General features: G+C 44.6%; 2 protein-coding genes across 2 annotated transcripts; both read right to left on the minus strand.

Annotated features, from left to right (window-relative positions):
• Positions 1-5,922: 5,922 nt before the first annotated feature.
• Positions 5,923-6,864, minus strand: LOC125111750 (olfactory receptor 52H1-like). Its single transcript, XM_047753815.1, has one exon. It carries the CDS (start codon positions 6,862-6,864, stop codon positions 5,923-5,925), a length of 942 nt encoding a protein of 313 aa, XP_047609771.1.
• A 5,051-nt stretch (positions 6,865-11,915) lies between these two features.
• LOC125110936 (tripartite motif-containing protein 34-like) lies at positions 11,916-25,301 on the minus strand. Its single transcript, XM_047752622.1, has 8 exons — positions 25,027-25,301; positions 20,098-20,573; positions 19,185-19,280; positions 18,321-18,551; positions 15,412-15,434; positions 14,069-14,169; positions 13,765-13,791; positions 11,916-13,542 (listed from the first exon to the last, which is right to left on the minus strand). Exons 2-8 carry the CDS (start codon positions 20,518-20,520, stop codon positions 12,965-12,967), a joined length of 1,479 nt encoding a protein of 492 aa, XP_047608578.1. The 5' UTR covers positions 20,521-20,573; positions 25,027-25,301; the 3' UTR covers positions 11,916-12,964.
• Positions 25,302-27,292: the final 1,991 nt, after the last annotated feature.

Here is a 27,292-nt window from a genome sequence, read left to right on the forward strand (position 1 = left end):
GATGAGAACATCAAAGCGGAGAATGCCGCAAAGCCCCTCTCTCCCAAAAGGGAGATAACTTTGGTCCACCAAGCGGTTACTCACAACTTGACTTTCCATTTCCGGGAAGACTTTTGTCTACATCCTTTCCCACCTACATTTGATCTTGGGCATTTCTTCGGCTTAGTACATCTTGCCTCTTCCTCTAGCTCACTTCCACTCCTCTGCCAAGCACGGCAAGCCTTTCTGAACAGCATCAAATTAGGTCCCGTTCCAAGGTGCATGCCTGGTGCTCCGTACTATCCAAACAGAGTGTTTATCACACTATGTTCATGGTATTTTACTTGGCTTTTTCACTTAATAAATGGTAAACCTGAAGAGAACAGCTGTCATGTCTGCTAATTTCACGATTCCATTGTTCTAGCCCCATAACAGTGTCTGCTTCAGAGTGTTCCATAAATACCCATCGAATAAATGAGTGACCAAGGGACCGCTGGCCTTCACAAGAATGAACTTTATCACCCAAACAGAGCTGTGGACACATCTTCCTCATGCTCCTATCCTACAATCCACCTTTCTCTCCCCCAATCTTGACCCCTCACAGCCTGCCGTCTCACGAGGCAGGTTCCTACACTTCCCCTCTGGAAAATGGAAGCTCTAGAAAGGCATGAAAATTTGCTTCCCATATTTAAATACTTCCAAACGAAAAACTCCCACCCACAGACCTGGAAACCCACAGGCACGACACACAACTGGGAAGGAGGGCACAGCAAGATACACAAAATTAGAACCTTCTTCCCTCACCTTAAATACAGAGAAAAGGGCCCTAGCTTTATATTTCCATTTCTTGTTGAAACTGCCCAGCTGTCACGGATGATGCATGATTTTTAATCTATCAGTAATGTCTCTGTCTTTGAGCACAGTCCCTCTCATCACAGAATCCTAAAAAGGATCTTGTCTTCGGCAGGCATTCTACTCCAGCCTTATTTACTGGTCTCTGATTGATGGCTGAGCAGTTCTCTTCTCTGTTCTAAGCCTAGATATGTTGCTATGTCTAGTGTATATCTCCACGTGCTGGCTCTTCCAGCACTAAGCTACACATAGGACGTGTCCTCCCGTAATACCTGTGTCATGAAGTTTTATAATCCATGAAGTATTCTAACCTTGTCCTTCCTCTTGCTATGCTGTGTGCCTGTGTGTGGATCTCCCCCCTGCCCATTTTAGGGAAAGGAATAGCCGTGGTTGGTCCACGGGTCGCAGAAGGACGGTTGTAGCACCCATTCCAGGAGACCCTAGCCCTAACCCTAACAATCTAACTCCATTGTGTATTTATCTGTGCTCCTCCATAGTTCACAGGGTGGGGGGCTGTCCTAGTGCTTGTCCCCATCATCCCCAAGGAACCACAGGACATCTTTCACAGACGCACTCGCAAACACGAACCCACGCTTGTGCACGTAAGAGAGCCGTAAAGTCTCTGAGGTGGCCTATGAAATTTTAATCTCCAGATGGCTGTCCCCAACAGGGTATGGACCATCCTAGGTCTCTCATGGTCACTTTTCTCTTTAATTTTTTTTTTTTTTATATCTACGGCATTTAACATTTGGACGTTCAGAGAAACATGGAAACATAATAGGGGAAGGAGGAGGAGGAGCTTAGAATTAAGCTCCTAAAAAGTAATTCTTTTTCTTTTTTTTTTTAAGATTTTTATTTTTTCTATTAAAGTTGATTTGCAATGTTCTGTCAATTTCTTCTGTACAGCAGTGACCCAGTCATACATATATATACATTCTTTTTCTCACCTCATTCTTCTTCATGTTCCATCACAAGTGATGAGATAGAGTTCCCTGTGCTGTACAGCAGGACCTCATTGCTGATCCAGTCCAAATGCAAGAGTTTATATCTACTAACTGCAAACTCCCAGTCTTGGAAGTAATTCCTTTTCATGTCATTCTCTTATGGAAAATGTCAGCTCTAGAACCTATACTCAAAGATCTAATCTTGGCCTTTCCTATTTCCCAGAGCTCACTCTTCCCCCACTTCCCCTCTTCTCTCCGCTACCTCTATTTCTCATCAGCTCTACTCCCTATTAGCTTTACTCCTAATAAATCTATATTACTCACCACCAGCTTATACCTTGGAGGTCCTGGTCCTGGAGCAGTTTTGCAAAGACAGGGCAAGAACCAGAGACTGCAGAAACACAGCAAGCAAAAAGCAGACCAAAGAACAAAAGAAGGCGTCCCAGGGTCAGTAAGGACAGACACCACCACAGAGGGGACAGACAGGGTCACGCCTAGTAGAGAAGAACGAACACAGTGCCCGGAGGGTGGAGTGCACGTATACTGGCCTCGGCTTCTCCAGGGATTAGAGACACGTTACAACAGAGGGCCGCTGAACCTGAGGGACATATGGCCCTCAGTTCCCAAGGCCCCAAGCCAGTCTGGGATGTGAGCAAGCATTCAACCAAATTCACACTGCCATCTCTGCTTGTGAGTGGTGGCATGGTGATTCTGGAATCCAGGATGGTAGCACCTGAGTCTCAGGAAGGTCTTGATCTGACTTGATACGTAATTTGATAGAGAAACTCTGCAAGAATCAGATGAACCCCTTTTCCAGTCCAGGCTAGAAAGCCTAAAAGTTCTGGGGCAGGGACTCTTTCAGGTTTTATTTTATTTTGAATCCCCAGAAGAGCTTTTTTCACAGTGACTACTCAAGAAATGTCTGTTGAATGGAAACAAAGGTGGGTCTAACCTTCGACAATAAAACCCTGGAAACCTGTTCTCACGGTGGTTGCCATCCTCCCAGGTGTGAAGAAGTTCCTCTTTTTAGAGATTTACTTCAACGTGCAATTTATCCCGTGTTCCATTCAGCAAATATTTACCGCATGCTTATTATGAACCAGGCACTTTGCAGACGAGGGACATGATGGTAAAAACAGCAAAAACGAATCAGGCCCTAGTGACATAATGGAGGGAGTAGACACTAAACAACCGTGTATACAAGCAATCACCTTATTAACGTTGTGATAAGATCTGCAATAAAAGTGCACTGTGTCGAGTTCCCCTTGTGAGCTCAGTGGGTTATGCACCTGACTTGTCTCTGCGAAAATCCGATTTCGATACCTAACCTACCGCCTCGCTCTGTTGGAAAAGGATCTGGAGTTGCCCCAAGCTCTAGTGTAGTTCGAAGATGCCGCTCAGATCTGGTGTTGCTGTGGCTGTGGTGCAGGTCTGCAGCTGCAGCTTCAAGCTTCAGTTCGACCCCTGGCCTGGGAACTTCATATGCTGCCTTAAAGGTACAGCCTTAAAATTTAAAAAAAAAATTGCATTGTGCAAAGATAATGTATACAAAATACAGTGATCAAATATGCAGGGTTAAAGAAGGAATGTCTGAGGAAGGATCTTTCAATGAAGCCTAAATAGCAACGGCCAAGCAACGAATGAGGAGAAAGTACTGGCAGAAGAGACAGGAAGAAATTCGATGTGTTTCAGGAGCTGAAACAGTGGTACACAATCTTGATTTACTAACGATAGTGTCAATCCACCCGTGGGGTCATTTTCTCCAACTTATTCAAACACTAACAAGACTAACTCTGTGAAGTTTCCTAGAATGTTTTTTTTTCAAATGAGTATGCAAGACAGTTGAGTTTAGGATGAGTTGCGTTCAGGATAAGCACATAATACCTTAAGTGATACGCTATGGGATGGAAAATGGATAGAGAAGGAAGAAAGGAAAAGCGAGAGATGATGGCTCAGAGGAAGGGTTCCTGAGGAACCCTGAATGTGCCTGAAACCTGTATTGAGACCACATCGTATGTCAGGTATTTTCATAAGACCGGGTGTAAGAAGGGGCCTAGGACTAAGTTTCTGCCTTCAAGGAGCACATAATATAGGAGTGGATGGATAAATACATAAGCAAATAAGAATGGTGGTTTATAGCAGTGGCATGGATAAAGCAGCCTCTGCACGGGTCTCTTCTAAACTGCCTAAAGTGTCTTCCAGACGGGGGGGAAGAGTCAACACACTCATAACAGAGGATCTTATCTTAGAATTTCAATTTTACTCGTTACTTCTTACTTCCAAGGAATTTATTATGTTCATCGTGATTAAATGTATGGCTTCTTTTCCAGTTGGGATTTTAGGAAATCGATGGTTTTATCTGGGACAATTTCTTAGGAGGAGCCTTGCCGGCTCCCCCCCCAACCCCATCCAATACACAGTCTACCGACAATGAGTTTTTGTTTTGTTTTTGTTTTATAAAATAACCGAATACTGAGTATTGCTGACACTCAAGAAAGGACATCATTTTTGGAATTATTTGCTCAAAGAGGCAAGGGAGTGCAGATGAAGTGAGAACAACAAAGTGTGAATAAGTGTAAATTAAGTACAAGACTCTGATTTTCATGGAAGACACTAGACACTCTTTTTATGGAAGTCTTCCTTTCCCTTCAGTGAGATGCTAAGGACGAGACCTATGCATGACCTTGAGGAAATGGGACTTGCAGAGTTTCAAGGTGCAAAGTGTTCAAATCAATCATATTTGACATAGAATGATCGCTCCGGCTTTTATAAAGACAGCGAATCGGATGGAGCAAGGTTGGAACTCCTTTAAAAGGGTGACTTTGAAAGGCTCTCGAGAGACTAGATAAGGGCCCAGAAGAGCTGGCCGTGATGAAAATGAGAATGTGATGCATGGTCTACTGCAATGACCTTTACACACTTCAAACTCAAATACGAAACGCAAATGTTGAGTTTGTTTTGTTGGACGATGACACAGAAATAAAAGGCAAGCCAGAGGCCCCTCGCTTTGGAATTGAGGTGTTGCAGGGGTGCTATTTACTGGAAATAAGGACCAAAAAGGAAAACCACTTTTTGTTCGTTTATCTGTTTGTTTTCTTTTTAGGGCCATACCTGAGTACTTGCAACCGCAGAGCCTTAACCCACTGAGCGAGGCCAGGGATCAAACCTGTGTCCTCACAGACACTATGCTGGGTTCTTAACCCACGGAGCCACAAGGCGAATGCCCAAAGACCACTCTTAGTGGGAAAAGTTAGAGAAATTTGCAGGTCAGTTTCAGAGAAATTAAGTGTGAGAAGTTTGTGAATCATTCTAGTGAAACTATCCAGGAAGCAATTGGACAAAGAACTCAAAATCAGACAGGCCTGGGTTTTGATTTTAAATCTCTGTTTGTCTTTCTGTAATTGGTCTAAGATTCTGCTTTCTCACAGGTGAAATAAATGGACTAATTATCCTCTCATAAATATGTTAATTTAAATACACGTTTCATGTTTTAAGTTAAATGTATAAAAATAAAGTCTTAAATTAACTATAATTGCTTTAAATTAAACTGGTAAGCTATAGACCAAGGGTAATTGAAAACATTTCTGAAGCATGCAAATGAAGAAAACAGATATAAAAAATAATCAAGTCTATGTAATCTGACATGGGTAGGGGAAAAGGTACAGCAGGTAAAAGACAAAGAAGGAGGAATTCATCAATAACGCATAGAACGAAGACTGATGTGTGACGCCGTATGTTCAGTAGCTGCCGTAGAAAGAATCAACAGCTGCTTAAAAAGGCAAGTAGCTTTCTTTTTAATTCAGAGCTAAGAGACACAGGGCAGTAGCACGTTAGGAAGCATCTAGCCTATACATATTTCAAAACTAGGAGTAGGAAATACAGAAATCCTAGTCCTCTGCTCTTCTGTGCCTGTCCTCAGTTTCTTCATATATGTGGTGAGAACACTCAGCCAAGAAAATTCCTGACTTTCTAGAAGTCCCAAGGATGTTCTTGCTCCCCTCTCCCTCGTGCTTATACGTTCTACGTGGGTAGAACTCTAAACGTTCTAGTTAATAGTAGTCACTACTTTATTTTCATGTCTTCCTGTGCCATACACAAGGTCACCTAATCAATTTTACCTACATTTCTCCTTCAGCATCCTCTGCCCTCATGGTGTCTTCTTCAAAGAAAAGAGGAGAAGAAATCTGTCCTGGATCTGCTTGGTCTTCACTCCGTAAACCACAGGATTGAGAGCCGGAGGGATGGCCACGTAGAGGTTGGCAAACAGGATGAGCACATTTCGAGGCACACGGTGCCCGAAGCGATGAGCGAGGATAGAGAAGAAGGCAGGCGTGTAAAACACGAGGAGGACACAGACGTGGGAGCCGCAGGTGCCCAGCGCCTTGTGGCGGGCACCTTGGGAGGAGAGCTGAAAGACAGCGCGGAGGATGAAGATGTAGGAGACGGCAATAAAGAGCACATCCGAGATGACCGTCATGAGAGGCACAGAAAATCCGTACCAGATGTTGACGGAGATGTCGGCAGAGGAAAGCTGAGCGACACCTATGTGCTCGCAGTACGTGTGGGGGATGGTACGGGTCCCGCAGAAGGGTAAGCGTTTCAGCAGAAAAACATCCGGGAGGATGACCGAGAAGCTTCTCCCCACAATGCTCACCGCGAGCTTGACCATCCCCTGCGGCGTCAGGATGGAGGCGTATCTCAGGGGGAAGCAGATGGCCACATAGCGATCCAGTGCCATGGCCAGCAGGGTGGCTGAGTCCACCACAAAGCTGAAGTGGAGGAAGAACATCTGGGTGAGGCACCCAGTGAAGGTTATTTCCTGGGAGCCAAGCCAGAGGTTACTGAGCAGCTTGGGCACCGTGGCAGTAGGCAGGAGGAGGTCTGTGGTGGCCAGCATGGACAGGAAGAAAAACATGGGCTCTCGGAGGCTGTCCTCAACAGCAATGAGGGAGAGGAGGGTCCCGTTGCCCACAACAGCCAGAATGTAGATGGCACAGAAGGGAATCCCGATCCAGACGTGGAACCTCTCCAGGCCAGGTATTCCAGCCAGGGTAAAGGAACCAGGGCTGTAACAGCTCAGGTTATACATGGCCTTTTGAGTGTGGGGGCCGGTGGGGGTTGAGCTCGGAGGACGAATCACCTGTCAGAATGGGCTGTGGGAAAGAACCAACCATTCCACTCTGGTGCTGCGTGTGGTTGAAAATGCAGCTGTCGCATTCAGGGTTCCTGCAGGGGGAGCACCTCCCAACCCATGGACGGGCTGCGCCCATAGAATTCACCTGTCATCACCCCTTTGCTTTGCCATTGGCTCCACGGCGCTGCTTTCTATACAGGTATTAATAAATCATCGGAATTGGTAATTTTTGTAAATTAGCAATTTCATATGATGAAACCTAAATAACTATGTCTCTTTGTCAATGCAGAGTATTCAAGATAGACACAGGTGCAAATGGGGAAAAAAAAATTGTGTTTGAGAAGAAGGAGTTATGTGTGAGGGGAAAGAGGGAGAAAGAGAGGGGTAGGAGGGACTGTTCGAACTATTAAATGAGAGGTCCCCTGTGGCACAATGGGTTAAGGATCCAGTGCTGTTGCAGCAGTGGCTTGGGTCACTGTGGTGGCACACGTTCCATCCCAGGCCTGGGAACTTCCAATGCTGCAGGCAGGGCCCCCAGAGAAAAAACAAGCCAAGGCAAAGACACTAAAATGGGATGAGATGTGACCAAAGAAGAATAATTGACTTGTACGGAGGAAATATTCTGTCTCAGACAATGGAACTGGTAAAATAAACTGAGGGGTTTTGATAAAGTAGCAGATAAATAATGCCAGGGGAAGGAAGAAGAAAGGATAGACTCCCGTGCCGTGGGTGGCCCAGGAAGTTTGCTACACAGGGATTTAATTACAGTTCCTGCTAGGATTTATGTTCACCGGGTGTGGCTGCAGACAAGGCCTCTAGCAGGAAATGCCCGGCATTCCCCCCACTCAGGCAGGGAGCGGGGAGCTCAGAGGGTGGCTTCCCATGACGTCAGGGCCACGGCCCCAGCTTTAGAGGACCTGCTTCCCAACATACACCGGGGACGGCAACGCCACATGTCACATTTCAGTGAGCCTGAAAACGTCTCTATACTAGTTACCAGGCAGTGTGACTTCGCCCAGGCAAAGTCCCACAGAGCAGATTTCTCAACGCCTATAGCGGAATCAAAGAATAATACAGCCCTGCCCAGTGTTGTCACTTCTTATCTGCCAGGACTGGGACTAGGAGTACATTTTTGAGAACTTCCTTTTTGCACTAAAAAAAGTCTGCCTCAGGAGGTGAGTTTTGTATTGGAAATATCCCTTAAGTTTTAGCTTTATTGTATTTTGTTTGGTTGGGGGATTTTTTTTTGTTGTTCTTTTTTGTTTGTTTGTTTTTGTTTTTTTGCTTTTTAGAGCCGCACTTAAGGCATATGGAAGTTCCCAGGTTGGGGTCACATCGGAGCTACAGCTGCTGGCCACAGCCACAACCACAGCAATGCAGGATCTGAAATGCCTCTGTGATCTACACCACAGCTCACAGCAATGTGGGCTCCTTAACCCACGGAGTGAGACCAGGGATCGAACCTGCGTCCTTCTGGATCCAGTCTGGTTCGTTACTGCTGAGCCATAACATGAACTCCTGTGTGATCTATTTTATAAAGTCTTTTGACAGGGGACTCAGTGACCCAGCACCATCTGAGCCAGGTTTAGACCAGCTTTGAAGCAGTTTAGTTCTTATCTTCTCTCCCAAATTTTCAAACTCTTTCCAAAGGCTTTAAAGGAAAGATGTAGGTGTGGTTTTGTGAACAAGCTATGATAGCTCCCTATTACTGCATTTGGCAGATATTTATAATTTTGTCCATGAGGAAGGAAGAATAGATTTAGACATGGAGGATTTTGTAATAGCTCTGCCAGAACCCAGGTCAAAGTTTTGCATAGCGTGCTTCTCACTTAGGGGATGGTTTTGTGATTGCCAGAGCCCTTAACTAACCAAAATGAACAAAACATCCACTTAGCAGGAATGTCATTCGTTCCCACTGTCCACAGGCAGCTCTCTCCCCTTTTGGGTGTATGTTCTAAGTTTCATCTCCAGAGCTGATGCAGACTGAACTCCTATGGGCAGCTTATTATAATAAAGACAGCAGCCAAACCATCTCTTGCGGCATAAAGAACACCCCCAAATATCAGAGAACCCCCCTCCCCAAATATCTGGGTAATTTCAGTAATACAGCAGCTCAGTCCTTTGGAGTTCAGACTCACCGCCTCCTGACACGAAGCACAATTCTTCAGGGTCACAGGAAAAAAATAAAAGGATAAAAATAAACTCCTAATCATTAAAACTACAAAGGGAGGGAGTTCCCGTCGTGGCACAGTGGTTAGCGAATCCGACTAGGAACCATGAGGTTGCGGGTTTGATCCTTGGCCTTGCTTAGTGGGTTGATGATACGGCGTTGCCGTGAGCTGTGGAGTAGGTTGCAGACGCGGCTCGGATCCCGCGTTGCTGTGGCTCTGGCGTAGGCCGGTGGCTACAGCTCCAATTGGACCCCTAAGCCTGGGAATCTCCACATGCCGTGGGAGTGGCCCTAGAAAAGACAAAAAAAAAAAAAAACTACAAAGGGAGGTCAAAAAGGAAACATCCCTATCAAGGTCGGCTGCTTTACTCAAAACCTGTTCTGACCTCAGCCTTTTCCCCAATGAGCGTGTCTTTCCTTGGGAATTCCTGGTTGTCACCTATCGCAGCAGTTGGTCTGCATTTGAGATCAATAGTTTCCTACCAGGAACTGTCTTCTAATTGTGGAATCATTGATGTCCGAACATCTTTCCCCCAGATCCATGTCCTCCAGGGCACAGCCCCTATTTGGACACTAAACAAACTGGAGGCTACGTTATTTGATAAAAATCGCAAAACCACTGTAGGATTTTTTCTTCTCCCCAGTTAATTATAGTTTGCAACTCACCAAAATGGTTTCTGTCTCTTGCTTTACAGGAGTAGTGGGAAGTGTCAGTGTGAAGGGAGCAAGTAAAATTTTAGGTTGGAAGAGATTCTGGAAGAGCTGAAAGATAACATTTATGCATTTTCTTGTTCTCCCAGGAGACAGAACTCAGGCTATATGGGCCTTTCCATTTCCCCTTCCCAGACAAGGATGAAAATCAACTATATTAACTCTTCTCCCTTGAGATGGAATGTAGCTTGGTGGTTTGCATATTGAATCCCTAGGGGATTCGGTCTAGACAATTTGGACACAGTCAGTTGAGACAGAATTCTCAGAGGCTTCAAAAGGTTCCTATGCTTGTGCTTTTCTTTAATTAGTCTATGTATGTAAACTTGCGCCAGTATTATACATTCACAATTAAAATTTTCTAGTCCTGATATTGGAATGTAAGCGTTCCATCTTTTTCTTCCAAAAATTTTTAACCATTTGTAGCACTTTGTATTGCCAAGAAAGTTTCATAAGCAGTTTCTCAACTTACAAACACACACACACACAGAGTTTTTATCTAGATTGCATTGAATCTACATATATATATCAATATGGAAATACTTTGTATGTTTATAATACTGTATATTTGTGTTACAATATAAATATGATATATGCTAGCATTAATGTAGTCTTCTTTTAAACTCCTCAATAATAGGTGAAGATAGCCATACGTTCTTAAAAATACAAATACCCTTTTTTGTTGGATGCAGAATACTTGTTTTCTATACCTGCTGAAACAAAACTCACAGACTTCATGGCTTAAAATAACACAAGTGTTTTATCTTTACAGTTTTTGTAATTCAGAACTCTGGCATGAGTCTCACCGAGTTAACTTCAGCATGTTGAGAAGGCTCAGTCTTTTCTGAAATTAATCTGTTTCCCTGCTTTTTCCAGCATCCAGGAGGGGCCTTCCTCCACCTTCGAAGCCATCAACGCTCCTTCCGCCCTTCTTCCAGTCTCACGTTGTCCTCGGACTCTCCTCTTCTCCCTTCCTCTGCTTGTTGATGATGGTCCTTCTGCTGAATGTGTGATGTTATCTCCTGTGGTTTCAATTTACATTTCTCTGGTGATTAGCGATGCTGAACATCTTTTTACGAGCCTGTTGGGCATCTGGAAGTCATCTCTGGAGAAAGGCCTGTCCAGGTCTCCTGCCTACTTTTTGATTGGGTGGTTTGTTTTGATATCGAGTTGTATGAGATGTTGATATATTTTGGGCATTAACAACCTACCAGACCGATCGCTTGCAAATGTCTCTCTCCTCCCATGTCCAGGTTCTCTTTCATTTTGTCAGTAGTTTTCTAAGCTGTAAAAGCTTTTAAGCCTAGTTAGGTCCCATTTGCTTAGTTTTGCTTTTCTTTCCTTTGCTCTAGGAGACAGATCCCCCAAAATATTGCTACCACTGACGTCAAAGCATGTCTGCCTGTGTTTTCTTTTTTTGAGTTTATTGAGGCATAGTGATTTACAATGTTGCGATAATTTCTCCTGCACAACAGAGTGATTCACTTATGCGTGTGCACGCATGATACTGAGTAGGGCTCTTTGTGTTTACGTTTTCTAAGAAGTTTATGCTTTCAGTCTTACGTGTAGGTCTTTCACCGCTTTGAGTTTATTTTTGTATATGGTGTGACAAAATGCTCTAATTTCATCCTTTTACATGAAAGCTGTCCAGTTTTCCCCAGCACCACTTATTGAAGATACTGGTTTTTTTTTTTTTTTTCCCATCATATATGTTTACCTCTTTTGCCATAGATTAATTGATCACAAGTGCCTGGGTTTATTTTGAGGAAGTCTATTATGTCCCATTGATATATATGCCCACTGTTGTGCCGGTATCATACTGTTTTAGTTCCTGTAACTTGGTGGTACAGTCTAAAGTCAGGGAACAGGATACCTCCAGCTTTGTAATTTTTTTCTCAAGACTGCTTGGGCCATTCAGGATCTTCTTCTCCTCCCTAAAAATTTTTGGATTATTTGTTTGAGTTGTTTGAAATTGTCATGGGTAGAGAGAATTGTAATTTTTAATCAAATTATTTTAGTTCTTAACACATCACAAGAGTAATATGTTGAAAATAAACCCATATGGATTCTTAAAATGATTTATTCCTGGGACAGGGAGAGGGAGCCAAAAAAATGAAGAGACACCATATTGGACTGTAGAAATTATAGGATTTATTGAAAATGCTTTGTTGTTTAATTTTCACAGTACTACATAAGGTAAATTTTGTATTTTTTTTTTAACTTGATCCTGGATCCCACAGAAATTACTTTACTTGATAAGGGGCAGTATATAGCAACATCAGAATTGTACTAAAATTCTATGATCACGCAAATGCATACACATGCTTTTCAACGACAGGGGTGGCTGAAGTAGACCTGACAGGAACACAGGAATATCTGGGACCTGAAAAATGAGACTTCAGTAAAAAGAACCCTTGTGCTCCTGAAAGCACAAGCCTGTTTAATAAGAGGCTGACACAGGTTACATTTTTCAGTTATCAATATAGAGATCACATATTTGCTATTAACTTGAGACACTTATATGCTTTACATTTAATAGCATTTATATTTTCACCATGATTACATGTATGGTGCAGTTTTTATACCAAGATTACATTAGGAAAATAAACACGATGCTTAGGAATGTTATTCAAGGTTATACCGCTAACATGTAGCAAGACAGAACTTGAACTTAGATATTCTGGACACAAAACTTCCACTCTTAGAACATATTATTTATGATATTTACTCATTAATTCCTTGGAGAATGAGGGGCGGCATACATAAATTGTGACACTGCTCAGGACTCAATCTTTAGTGAAAGACTCCTATCCCGGGTCTTCGATTATGTACAAATGTGGTTGAGAAGCTTTCTGTCATCTTCCCAAACAGGGACAGAGGAAATGGGATGGTAACAATTTGGCAGAGGTGCTACCTCAATACTGCTCTTTCTTTATGAGGCATCACTCATTTTCCCTTGGAAAATGATGGATTAAGATTTTCTCCTCATGCAAACATGATATTGAGAAAAGTATGACTCAAGGCAAACCATATACCCTATTGATGAATGAAGGACAGTCCAGTGGAAAACAGGGAGGCATCAAGGATAAAGGGACAACGGCGCTGATGAGCTCAGGCAAGTAAGAAGCACCCGCAGCAAGAGGCATTACTGAGAAGTGGGTGTGGATGCAAGAGGGCTCAAGAGCCTGACGAGCACAGAATCATGGGGATGGGACATTTCATAGGGTTGAAATACGGAAATGTCGCCTGAGAAAAGGGACATGAAGAGAATCTATAGATGAGACTGCCATGGTTTGTGACATTGAAAAATGAGACAGTGCCGGCTTCATACTCCAGGAAAACCCCAATACGACGGGGAGGAACACCAAGAGAGAGGGTTATGGGCCGGGAATCCGAGGAGGAAGACTCCTCAAAAGTATTATATTCACCCTCATCATTTAACCATATAACCCAGTAGCCATATTTTGGTTTATATCTCCAGTAAGGATGTTGATTACTTTTACTGAAAGAAAACAAACAATTGGAGAGTTTCCTACCATACACCCCCAAGATCCAGGCTCTCTTCCCCGACACGTCTACCTCCCAATAATGTTTCCCTGACGAAATTAGTGGGTAGCCCAGGACACTACAATCTTCAAAATCACCGTTCGGACATGTACTGTTGGGTCCAAATTTGCGCACGTATCTCACTTGTCTCCTATCCACAGAAATGGTGACATCCGATTTAATCTTGAGATTATTCAGGGTCACGTGAACTGTAGAAAAATTATAGGGTTGGGTGAAGGCTCAGGCTCTGATGTAGTTTTATTTGTGACATAGTGAAAGGGGTCTTTGGAATAACTTAAGTGGAAAGATAATATGTTCGCGTATGCTGGGACGAGAAATATGGTGCTTAAAACATGAGACCTACTAAAAAGCGAAAATTTCTACAAGGGGATGAGAATAGGGGGCTCATCAAAATTGTGATTTCTCCTTACCCCAGTAACGCCGCACATCCATCAGTTCTGAAAGGACAAAAATCCACAGTATTAAACATACGCCAAGGACTCAGCCCTGAAATCCTCTCTCAGTTAAGGGAAGGACTATGACGAGGCAGTAAACTGGTGGAAAAGAGGATGGAACAAGCCCGTGGTCACTCCCCACTAAATAGGAGCATCTATTCAGCACATGGCATCTGGGCTTCCTTGTGTCCGACCACAGGCGGAACTCCTAGCCTCCTTCCCGTGTTCCCCGGCCGTCACCAGCTTCCCACCGACACCCACGAGGGACAGCTCTCCTTACTGTTAAAGACACACAGTATCTCCCTCAGGTCAGGAGCTCGAAACACTCTCCTTTGTTCTTTGGGGAAAGTTTTTGGCTTCTTCAGCGTCAAAGTCTCATTCCTAAGGATGACAAAAATCGACCCTGACCCCTCTGACTTTTGGCCCCTCGAACCTAAATCCACTCACATACAGTATTTTTGCCCTATCGATGCACTTGAACTGTCTTCCTGGAGACCCTGCGAGAGGAGAGAGTGGACCCAGACCTTGGATGCAGAAGAAACGAGCTCATGTCCACCTCCCCAAGTACCCTCTGTGTGACCTGGGGAGGGCTTGACCTGTCAGAAGGACAGTTTCTTCCTTCCCAAATGAAATCATTATTAACCTTTCTCTCTTGAGCGTCTAGAAATCATAGGACATTATATGAAATCGTGGATTTAACTCGATAAAACGTTGGTACCTTAAAAAAAATGAACTTGTGGAAAAGCCACGGCCTGAATTTCCGGGAGTGGGTTTCCAGGGAGAGGATCAGAAAGTGAGGTTGCAGGATGTGGATCCCGGATGCTTGAGGCATATACTGCATATGGGAATACTGTCCGGAGCAACCCAAGATCTTTGAAGTTTGTTCCCCCTGAGGGAGGCTCTTGGAATAATCTAAGATTTCAGATTCTCTGGGAACGGTTCAAAAAAGTTGGGAGAGAAAACGCTGGGAATACTAAACTAGCAATGGTCTGAAATTCACATGTTTGTTAAGATCTTGATGCTGCCGGGGGGGGGGGTGTGAAAATTCATATACAAGGATATGGACTTTCTGTTCTGGCTTCTTGAGTATGTGACCAAGATGGAGCAATCGTTTGCAACAGAGTCAAAATATTTCCTGAGAAAAGTCTGTTTTTAGAAATCTAAACAGAGAGATATAGAAGGACCTGGTCTCCTCTATGAGCTTTAAATTTAAGCATAAAGGCACTGTCTCCAATGCTGGGTGCAGGGCAGATAAGAGGACTTGACCTTCCCATGACAAGTTGAGCACCTATTAAACATGGGAACCCGAGCCAGATAATGACCCCCAGTGTGAATTAAGCATTGGAGGCCACAGGGTTCTGAAACTGCAATGCCTTATCTTAATACTGCTACTGAAACAAACTCTGCAACTTCCCACGAGCAAACTCTTTAATACAATCTAGTCCACTCTCGATACTTATGGAACAACCTGGCCATGATTTACCAACAGAAACTTGAGGTAAATCTAAATGCCCATTTTTCTGCCCTGAACATTATTTTATTTTCATTGACCACCAGATAACTCCAGTGGCTTTAAATTATTTTCACAGCACATAAGGACCATCTCTGGTCTCTCGCACATACCTTTTCAAGATGTCATTCACATCCTAGTAAGAAAAGAGGAAAACATGAGTCAAGTTATAGGTCCCCACAGTTACAAAGCTTTGTCAATTCCCACCAGCCCCTGATTTTGGGGTCTGTGTCTTTCTCCATTTCTAGTTATTCCACCTATATTCACTTGATCCTAAGTTCATGAAAGAAACATGAATTTACTGATACGAACTCCAGAAGAAAAGAGAACTTCATGTCCAATTATTCCAAAAAGTTTAGATGCCTGCAGGCATTAGCCTGTAGGATCGGGGGCCTGTATTAAAAGCTTCACTGTATTGTTGCTGGAAGGAAGTGAAACAATGGGGGAGGAAGTTTCTGTTTCTACCGGAACTAAGTTAGCATCAGTTTGAAGAAGATCATGGTAGGACAGGAAACATATTTTAATCATTAGAGCAATGACTAGGGAAAAAACTAAAATAATACCATTAGAAATAGGAAAACTTCAATATCTGTTGAACACAAAAGAAGCTAGTTAAGGAGAAAAAAGAAAAATGAAAACCGTAACAGCCATATAGGAAGCAAAGAGTAAAATTTAAATATGTCAATAATAACTGCATTAAATGTTATTGTTTTAATACCCCGATGAAAAGTCAGAGGTTTTGGGATGGGATAAAAAAGAAGTATTTTTTAAATAAAAACGAAAAGTATTAATACAATGCATTTATATCATTATCTATCTAAATTAGGTTATCTATAAGAAACCTAATTTAGATTGAAAGGTACAAAAGGCAAAAGTAAAAAGATAGAAAATTATATACCATATGGTCTGTAACTGTAAGAAATTTCAAGAGTTTATATGAGCATTCGACAAAATAGACATTAAGACAGTAAATATTATGAGAGGGTGAGAGGGAAATTTTATAGTGATAAAAGATTCAGTACATCAAAAATATATACCAATTAGGAGTTCCCATTGTGGCGCAGCGGAAACGAATCTGACCAGTAACTATGAGGTTGCAGGTTTGATCCCTGGCCTCTCTCAGTGGGTTAAGGATCTGGCATTGCCATGAGCTGTGGTGTAGGTCGCAGACGTGGCTTGGATCTGGCCTTGCTGTGGCTGTGGCGTAGGCCGGCAGTTTCGATCCCTAAACTTCCATATGCCATGGGTGCAGCCCTAAAAAGACAAAAACACTATATATATATATATACCAATTATAAAAGCACATGCACCTAGCAGCAGAAATCTTCACAATATACAGAGAAAAATTAAAAGGAAAAATACACAATTCAATAAGAGTTGCAGATTTCAACTTTTAGGCTATAAACAATTATCAGTGAATTTAAAAGTTTAAAATAGGTGTTCCCATCATGGCGCAGTGGTTAGCGAATCGACTAGGAACCATGAGGTTGCGGGTTCGGTCCCTGCCCTTGCTCAGTGGGTTAACGATCCGGCGTTGCCGTGAGCTGTGGTGTAGGTTGCAGACGCGGCTCGGATCCCACGTTGCTGTGGCTCTGGCGTAGGCCGGTGGCTACAGCTCCGATTCAGCCCCTAGCCTGGGAACCTCCACATGCTGCAGGAGCAGCCCAAGAAATAGCAACAACAACAACAAAAACAAACAAACAAACAAAGACAAAAAAAAAGTTTAAAATAATAAAATTTATGTTCTCTGATTACAGCAGAATGAAATTTGAAATCCATAGGAGAAGTAAAACTCAGAAATCACCAATTATTTCTAATTAACAACACTCTTTAAAATATCCTGGGTTTAACAACAACAACAAAAAAATACATTGGAAAATTGAAAATAAGTTGAAGTGAATGAAAATAAAAACTAAGTAATCAAAATGTATGGAAAAGTATGAATACAGTGCATTTATATCATTAAACATATATCAGAAAAGTCTCAAATCACTGATCTACTAAGTTTTCACGTCAAGCAACTAAGAAACAGAAAATTAAATCAGCACACACAAACACACACATGCACAAGTGTGTATACACACACAAAGAAAACAATAACTTCGAGAGCAGAAATAAATGAATAAGAAAGTGTACAAAATAGATAAAAATCAACAAAACATTAAGTATATTTTTGAAAAAATTAACAAAATTGACAAAACAAATAAACTGAGTAAGAAAAAAGTCAAAGAGCAAATCACCAAAATCAGGAATAAAAGAGAGGACATTATTCTGACTATTACTGACATTAAAGGGCTAATAAGGGGTTACCACTACTAACTTTATTTCTACAAGTCAGGCAACTTAGATAGAAATGGATAAATTCCTACAAAGACATGCAAAAACAGACTTGAGTGCAAAAAATCTAAATAATTCTAAAACAAGTAATAAATATGAGCCTTTCCTATATCTATAGCTATAGCTATAACTATAACTATATCTATATCTATATCTGAACCTTTCCAATAAATAAAACCCAGAGTGGATGGCTTCTCTGGTGAATTCTATTAAGCATTTGAAGAATAAATAATAGTTCTTCATAAATTGGCTTCAGAACTAGAGAAAGAGGGAGAAAATCACCACACAGTGAGGGGGAGAAAAGCCCTCCTGGAATCTGAAGTGCATTTGTTTGTCTGTGACTCTGACAGATCATGAGAAGGTGCCTGATAAATGCTTAACACTAGATCAGAGACCACAAGGTTGTACAGAAAAGTCACTGAACACAATGAACCTTCTCTCGACAGTCCAACGTTCGCACTGAGATGCGAATAATAAAAAGTAAGTTTCCTTTGTTATTCCCCCTCTAAACTCATACAAGTCATACATTCAGTTAGTGCTATAACCATTGAAATAGTTGCATGAAAGGCTCAAAGCAACGTTAGTGACAGCAGCAGAAAGAAGAGGGCAACAGAGGAGAGAAGAAAGGCACCTGGGGTGCATTTCGCTCATCTCCCAGACGCTGGGGCTTCTTCCCCAGTCTTACCTGCAGCATCTCCAGTTTGGACCCCAGCAAACGACGCTCCACCTCCGAGATGAGCTCTCCCACCAGCTGGGTCTGCTGAGCCAGCTCATCCTTGGAGTCTGCCAGGTCACTCAGAATAACCCTCTCCTCGTCCTTCAGCATCTGCATTTCCTTCAGCTCCTCGTTTTCCAGGATCCCTCTCAGTTGCATAAACTCTGCCTGGACATTTTGTTGCTCACTTTGTATTTGATTCTTCAGGAATGAGAAAGAGAGAGCACGGTATGGAGACTCTGGGACTGAGACTGGGAGCAGAGGAAGAGCCCATCCACTGGGGAAGCGGCCACCGTGAAGGGAGCTAGAAGGAGGGAAGCGACTCTTGGGGCAGCTGACTTTTCCTCGCCTTCTCTCCATCACACACCAAGACAATGGCCCCAAGTCTGTGTTATGAGGTTAGCTCAGAGACAGAATGGGATCCCTGGGAGTAGTTCGGCTTTGACAGCCGTCCAGGATGCTCATGCCTCCCCGTATTACTCCTGACCCCCTCCCAGCATCCCTCTGCCCACATGGGACACAGAGGACAGAATCACGAGCCATCGCCAAATGTCTCCTATAGAAGAGGCAAAGGCTAAAACACACGTGAGGAGTGTGTCTGAAATTCACAAGTCATCCACGCGGGAGGGTCCCTCTCTATGAATAGCCCCTTTCAAATATCCGTGATCATTTGTGCCATGTTCACTCTCAGCCCCCACCCCTATCAGAGGAAGGATGAAACACTAGTCCGAGGACTTAGCTGTCAGGGAACCAAGAGGAAGGCAGCTCGCTGTGACTAACCCAGGGACCCGCCTGGGGATTGACCCAATGCCCTCAGGAAGTGTCTGCTCCTACCTTCCAAGTAGAGACCTCTTCTCTGACCTGCGCTTCCAGCTTCTCAGCTTCCTTCTGCTCCTCCTGCAGCCTCTCCAGAGCATCCTGGAGTTTCTTCTATGAGAAAAGCATCACAGCAGAGTCAAGCTATGGGCTTTTTAGCATCGCTGGAGGGGATCAATGGTGGCGACATGAGGTGGGGACAGAAGCTGTGAGAACAGCAACGAGCAGCTATCACCTGGAAGCAAACCCGAGGTGGGGAAAGTGTTCTTTAGGACTCAAGGGGTGGAAGTCACCATCCTTTGGCCAAAGAAGACGGATTCATTTGGTTCTAGAAGAAACCTGATCCTGCAGCAAGGACACAACCTACCGCTCAATCCACCCAGTGTCCTCGTTTCCCCGCCTGTTTAAAGGAGAATAAGAGCTGGGAGTTCCCGTCATGGCTCAGTGGTTAACGAATCCGACTAGGAACCATGAGGTTGCGGGTTCGATCCCTGGCCTTGCTCAGTGGGTGAAGGATCTGGCATTGCTGTGGCTCTGTTGTAGGCCGGTGGCTAAAGCTCCGATTCGACCCCTAGCCTGGGAACCTCCATATGCCACGGGAGCGGCCCAAGAAAATGGCAAAAAGACCAAAAAAAAAAAAAAGAGAGAGAGAGAGAGAATAAGAGCTTCTCTAGGGCTCCAGATCTCCACTAAGCTAGCACAAGCTACATTAATATGTACTTCTGCCTAATGTTCTATGTGGAGGGTTATACTTTTATAATTGGGTGCAATGCACAAAAATATCCCTCAGACATTAGAAAGTGAGCAAAGGCAGAAAAGAGATCACAGGCTTCAGGCCGATGGCGACCAGGTAAATTAAGGCCAATGCAGAGCGGGGCTTTGCCATCAAGCACCGCTTTCTGCCTGCGCTTCTTCCATCCTGGTCTCCTACCTGGTACTCCTGGGCAGCCTCCTCCACGAGGACGGTCTGGTGATCACGGTGCTGTTGAGATCGCTCGCAGATCCAGCAAATGACCTTCCCATCCTCCTTACAGAAGAGCACGAGTTTCTCTTCATGGTGCACACAGAGATTTCTCTTCTGCTCCACCTCTGGGCTCAACGAGACCTTCCTAAGCCTCTCCACTATGTTGGCCACATGCTTATTAAGTCGCAGGTTCCCAAGCTGGTAACTGACTCTGCACACAGGGCAGTTGCTCTTCCCTTCCAGGCCCATCATGGACTTCTTGCTGTTTACAGTCAGGCAGTCTTGGCAGAAGCTGTGGCCACAGTCAAGGCTCAGAGGTTCTTGGAGAAGCTCCAGGCAAATGGGGCAGGTCACCTCCTCCAGTATCTTCTCCAGGATGCCTGAAGCCATGGCAGCGGGCTCCTGCTCGTCCCAACTTCTAGGATTCTCTTGCTCACACGTCCCTGCGTGATTAGAAAAGTGACAAGGGACTAAAATAAGAAAGGCAGAAATAACATAACACCAGTTGTGTGAAGGAAATAGTGAAGGACAAAAAAGAAAATATGGCGAAATGAAGAAAGGAGCTTCTTGGTTCGGTGAGATGACTTTTCATGATAATTCCAAACACTTTATTCCTGGTTCCTGTCACATGACAAATTCCATCCATCCTTATCTGTGCCATGACTGTTATCTTCTTTAATTAAAAAAAAAAAGTGGTCTTTTCCTCCCAAGATCCTTGTACGACCGGTTACCATCTGTCCTGCTCTTTCTCCTCCATGCGAAAACACATCCTCAACCTAAAAAGCCCCAGACCACTTATACCTTTGGGTTTTTAAACCTGTTCTTCTCTCAGCATGGTGTATTCATATGACTCACTCTTTTAATGTTTTTTTAATTGAAGTATAGTTAATTTACAGTGTAGTGTTAGTTTCAAGTGTACAGCAAAGTAATTCAGTTACACATACATATGTGTGTGTGTGTGTGTGTGTGTATATATATAATGTCCTTGTTGTTTACTCATTTTCTATATAATAGGGTGTATACGTTAATTCCAAACTCCTAATGCATCCCCACTCTGTCCCATGCCCCACTATCCCCTTTGATAACTTAGGTTTGCTTCTTATGTCTGGACGTCTATTCTGTTTTGTAAATAAGTTCATTTGTATCATCTTTTTATATCCCACTTACAGCGATATCATACGGTATTTCTCTTTCTCTGTCTGTTTTATGTCACTTAACATGATAAACTCTAGGTCCGTCCATGTTGCTGCCAATAACATGATACCATTCTTTTTTAAGGCTGAGTAATATTCCATTGTATGCATGTACCACATCTTCTTTATCCATGCCTCTGTTGATGAACACTTACGTTTCTTCCGGGTCTTGGCTATTGTAAATTGTGCTGCAATGAACATTGAGGTGCACGCATCTTTTCAAATTAGTTTTCTATAGGTATATGCCCAGGTGTGGGATTCCTTGATCATATGGTCGTTCTATATTTAGTCTTTTAAGGAATTTCCAGACTGTTCTCCATAGTGGCTGTACCAATTTACATTCACCAACAATGTGGGGGGGGGGGTCCCTTTTCTCCACATCCTCACCAGCATTTATTATTTATAGACTTTTAAACGATGACCATTCTGACTAGACTAGAGTGTGACTCGGTCTATTCAGTTAACTCTCTCTCTACATGGCCTCCTGTCATAAAGACCTTCTCCGGGAGTTCCCGTCGTGGCGCAGTGGTTAACGAATCCGACTAGGAACCATGAGGTTGCGGGTTCGGTCCCTGCCCTTGCTCAGTGGGTTAACGATCCGGTGTTGCCGTGAGCTGTGGTGTAGGTTGCAGACTCGGCTCGGATCCCGAGTTGCTGTGGCTCTGGCGTAGGCCGGTGGCTACAGCTCCGATTGGACCCCTAGCCTGGGAACCTCCATATGCCGCGGGAGCGGCCCAAGAAAATGGCAAAAAGACCAAAAAAAAAAAAAGACCTTCTCCGATGACTTAGATCCATAATTATAACCATTGTCATCATTTACTGCACTTTGGCAATGGTATCTATTGTCAGGACAGATAATATATGATAACGCGTCTGCGCATAGGGTAAGAATAAACACTGTGGTTTATGAAACAGAAACAGTGACTTACAAAGACGGTGGCCCTTCAGTAGACAGAATGAGGGTGAACCTCATGTGTCTGAGGTCTTCTTTCAGAGGCCTGTCTTCTACGCCACCAAGTTAATCGAAGACAAAGAGAGCTGACTTCATGGACCTAGTTAATACCCAGAGCGATGGGGCTGGGGGTGGGGAAGCAAAGAGGCCAGTTCAGCTGGAAGATAGTGGCAAGTCTTGAGTGTGTAGATATGGATCTCACTTTGGCCTGGAAACACACCAACGACACCGACAGGAGGCTAAAGATGCGTAAGGAGAGTGGGCAGGGAGACGGTGTAAACGACCTCATGAGATCAAGTCCATCAGATGTGTTTAAAAAAACCAGAACTACAGATGAAATGGATGCTGGTCTCGAGAAAAAAAGCCTCCAAGTATTAGACAAGGTCACTTAACAAATGCTCATTGAGAAGAATGCCATGCTGGCAAATGGACTAAGAGCCATAAACAGAAAGACGAGTCTCAACAGAGGGTATAAACCACTATTAACTTGAGATTCAACTGGAAACTAGCAGTAGATTAAAGCTCGGCTGTCCATATACAAAAGAGCAGATGTGGAAAATGCTACTAGATTGACGTTGTTCAGAGATCAGATGATGGGGGGCGGAAATAAGGGATTATCCAAGAATTCCAACTTGAAAACGCAACGACTGAATTGAAGGTAGAGGAAGATGAAGGAATCAAAGACTGAGTGAGGAAGAAACATATTAGGTCGAAGAAATGACCTGTTGCTGGAAAACATATCATCTTGCAGGCGTTTCAAAATGCCAGTGTGGCTGGTGTGTCCAAAATGCCTAGGCCTTTGGTATCACAAGTGCCTACAGTGGCCTTAAACATGATGCGTGCTAAATTATGTACCACTTAAAAACTCTTTTCCAAGAGCAAGGGGACGTTATCAATGTCTTCCCCCCGGAGACAGGTAGGGGCATTAACTAGCAGTACGTTTGAGCTGTGATCTTAGACGGGCCCATCGTGGAGCTGGGAAGGTGAGTGGGACGCAGGTACAGCTGCTCAGGGCAGAGCTGGTGAGCGTCTGAGGGGCGGGGTGAGGAAGCCAATGCAGCGAAGCAAATGAGAGAGAAGAGGTATAAAAGGACGGGACTGGGTGTTGGCTTCCATGGGGGGGAACAAGGTTAAATTCAGGCCTGGGCTCACTCTTCCCATCAAGAAAGATAACACTGGCGTTTACCCTCTTCCTCGTAACTTTTGTTCATTTGTCTTGTTTTTCTTGGAAACCTACTGGGTGACAGTCAAGTGCACGATCGGTAGCCTTTGAGGCCACATGGTTGATAATACAACAAGCCTGATGTGTGACGTGCGTTTGGGCTACAAAGACTATATAGACCTTAAAGGTCAGTGGGCAAGTGTAGACCTTTTTTCACAAGAGGATTATGACTCTTACCGCCAAATCTGTCTTTTTTGGGAAAGAAAAGATCAGCCCCTGGAAACTGTGCTCATGCTGTCAGGCCACGCAACCCATCCTTCGCAGGACTAGGCCTCTCTAACCTCCCGTAGTTGGTTACACAAGCATCTGGTCTATTTCCTTACAAAGCTGTGATGACTGGGAAAACTCACCTCCTGACCCACTTAAGGACCCTCTCTGAGAGCTCACCTGAGGCAGCCATGCCAGCGCTGTGCCTCCTGTCCTGCAACCCCCGGTCAACCCGAGGGAACCTGGCAGTTGACGTCTTTTGAGGTTACATGGGCAGGATCGGCAATCCAGGTTGGAAACCACAGCTGGTGGTCAGTTAGAGTGGGTACCACGGAGTGACAGTTACAAGGATGTTCGTTTTCCAACCTGGACTCAATAGGAGCCTGAATTTCTAGGTTGAGAAATTCTGTCAGAGGCTCCAGGAGAATGAGGCTAAGAAACCATCAACACAGAGACGGGGGATCTCAGAAGATATTCACGTCTTGACGGCTGCCCATGCTCGATGGTAAAAGAAAGAACTTCAGCATGAGACAAATGATGACGTTCGCTCCTCTGCACGAGGAAAGGCGAACCTATGGAAACTACATAGAGATACACCGAGACTACGGAGAGTCTCCCTGTGTGCCCTGTTCATTGCACAGGAAGGGCCCCTGACAAAGAACGAGGCTGCACACGGACGGGAAATAGACTCTAGCTAAAGGTGCAGATACTGAAAATAGCCTAGAAGCAACACCTCGTTCGCCCCTGGCTGCAAAGCCGACCGTCCAGGTCACCCACTGATGAGTAATAAGGTCAGAGACAGACATTTTATCAGTTCATGATGTGAGCTGCTTCCCCCTGTGGTGGTGGGGCTTCCCATTATTTCTTATCCCCCTCGAGTTCCAGCCCATGAACACAGAAGAGGCTGCAGAGCTGCCCACTGTCCCACCACTAGGCTCCCGAGCACGGAGGGGCCAAGAGGATGGAAACCAATCCACCCCGCCCTGCGCAAATGCTGCTACACCAACGGACTAACCCATCAGGACTCAAAGACCCCCCCGCCCTGGTTCCTGGCACGTTCTCGCTCTGGACAGTCAAGGATGCCGGCTGTCTTCAGCAAGGTGCCATATTCACATGTACAGACCAGGAAGGCCAGGTGGGTAAATGCCGGCCTTGTTCCCTCCGTGGAACAAGCAAAGCCTGGCTTGCCTTCCGCCCTCCCTTCCTGTAAGCCTCGCCCTCCCCCAGAGGGCCCTTCAGTCCGCCCGTGCTCTCAGCAGGAAGCCTGCAAGCTGGGCTTTTTCCACCCTCTGGAACGGCCTCCAGACAACCGTTCAACTCACCCAAGTTTTCCTCCGGAGTCTCCCCAACTCTGCTTTCCACCAACCGCTCAATATTCTTCAGACCCCAGTGGAGAAGAAGGACCAGAGGGCCTGGGCAGATGGGCTCAGATCCACTCACTAACCCCGGGCTCCACCCAGAAGACCTGCCGCGGCAGCTGAAGGAAAACGAAAGTTAAATTCTAGGAGGTGGAGCTTGGGCAGGAAAAGAGAAGAGAAACTGTATAGCAAGATGACAAAGCCAGGCCTCCCCAGAGGGCCCCTGAGACGTGGCAAGGCTTTTGCGCCTGAGCCTGGGCCACAGGCTGGTTTTGTTGTTGCTGTTGCTGTTGTTTTGTTCATGGCCACACCCACAGCACATGGAAATTCCCAGGTCAGGGCCTGAATCCGAGCCACAGCCCTGCCACCCATACCCATGCCACAGGGACCTGAGCGGCTGCTATGGGATTCTTTTCTGCTTTTTTCATTTTTCTTTTTTTTTTTTTTTTTTTTTTTTGCTTTTTGGGCTGCACCTGCAGCATATGGAGGTTCCCACTCTAGGGTTTGAATCAGAGCTACAGCTGCGCTCTTGCACCACAGCTCACGGCCACACCAGATCCCTGACCCACTGAGCGAGGCCGGGGACTGAACCCACGTCCTCACGGATACTGGTCGGATTCTTTTCTGCTGCACCACAACGGGAACTCCTGCTATAAGATTCTTAACCCACTGTACCACAGTGGGAACTCCCCAATGGCTGCATTTTTATCCTTAGCTCAGCTCTACTCCCGGAAGGGTGTTCCCATGGCTCCTCAGACTAACCCATCCGCGGGATAACTAGACATCCTGAGCAATGCAGTTTCACACGCAAGCCCCTTGTCTTGTGTCCTTACACACGATCTGTCAAGAGGGGGAGGAAAGTACCCCCTTCACCCAGTGAAGACCCGCACTCAGGGCTTAGGCTCACGGGAGGCAGCCGTGCTGGCACACCCTCTCCCGGCCTGTGTCCACCAGCTGAACTAAGCCAATCTGGCCAGTCTGGGTCCTGGCAGGTCCCATTAGCGGGGCCACCACAGAGTGGGAAGGCACCGAAGCTGACTTTCAGAAGCTGGAGGCCATGTGGCCACATGGACCCTTTTGCTAAATAGGCTGAAAAAGATGACACTGTATGAAGTGCCATTTGCTGGGCTGCGTCATCTAATAATATGTAACATATAATCCCCATGATCTTAGAGTAATAAAAAGGCAGCAGGAAAATGTGTGTGATGGTTAACTTTAGGAGTCCACTGGCCCGGATCATTGGCTTCCCAGATGCAACCGACTTTCTGGGTGTGTCTGGTAGGGTGTCATTTCCAGATGAGATTAGAATTGCATCTGTGCCCTCAGTAAGGTCGTTTGCTGTCCGCAAGGTGGGTGGGCATCATCTGATTTGCTAAGGGCCTGAAGAGAACAAAAATGTGGAAGGAGGAAGAATTTGTACTTTTCGGCCCTGCCGGCCTCCTTCAGCTGGGCTTTAGCTCTTCTCCGGTCCTTAGACAAATATATTTCTTTTTTTCCTCGTTTCCTCTAGATGTTTATTTTTATTTTTTGATTTTTTTTCTTTTTAATTGAAATATAGTTGACTTACAGTATTGTGCTAATTTCTGCTGTACGGCACAATGACCCAGTCGTGCATATAGATATACCTTCTTTTTCCCATATTATCTTCCATCATGTTCCGTCACAAGAGACTGGAAGTTCCCTGGGCTGTACAGTAGGACCTGATGGCTTACCCATTCTAAATATAATAGTTTGCATCTACTCTACCCCATAAGAACAGTGGAAAAGAGCTGGAAATGAAAATGCCAAAAGACACGGGGACCCAGCCACATGCTGCACCTTTACTCACTGCAGTAGCGTTTGCCCTGCGTCTCCCTGGAGGAGGAGAAAAGCCTTGACTTCATTCTGAGGCCCACGGCAGCCTTTCAGCTCCCTGGAAAGCGTGAGGCTGACCAGGAATAGGAAACACTGTCTTACACCATGACTGAGGAAGCCCAGGACCAAACTTCCAACTCCCTGTCCCGGTAGGTCACAGCGTGAACGAGCAACCTGTAAAAAGATGTATCTGGGCAAACAGAGAAAAGGCTTTCCAGTAAAAAGAATGACTGTGACCACAGAAAAAAATATCAAATCTGTTTTTTTCTAGTATATTCTTAAGGAAGCTGTGCCAGTAATTACAATAAAACCCTGGGTATCTATGAAGAGATAACACATTCTTTTATAATGAAGAAATATTTGTTATATGCACAAT

Source organism: Phacochoerus africanus, chromosome 11, assembly GCF_016906955.1.
Source record: "Phacochoerus africanus isolate WHEZ1 chromosome 11, ROS_Pafr_v1, whole genome shotgun sequence".
In the NCBI taxonomy this organism is placed as follows: Eukaryota; Metazoa; Chordata; class Mammalia; order Artiodactyla; family Suidae; genus Phacochoerus; species Phacochoerus africanus.

Coding starts and splice junctions, on each gene's coding strand:
- LOC125111750 (XM_047753815.1), bottom strand. CDS start 6,864: ATGTATAACCTGAGCTGTTACAGCCCTGGTTCCTTTACCCTGGCTGGA.
- LOC125110936 (XM_047752622.1), bottom strand. CDS start 20,520: ATGGCTTCAGGCATCCTGGAGAAGATACTGGAGGAGGTGACCTGCCCC. Junction 13,792..14,068: donor GATACTGTGTGTCTTTAACA/GTAAGGAGAGCT, acceptor TTGTCCTTTCAG/AACTGATGGATGTGCGGCGT. Junction 13,543..13,764: donor GGATGTGCGGCGTTACTGGG/GTAAGGAGAAAT, acceptor ATTTTTCTACAG/TTCACGTGACCCTGAATAAT.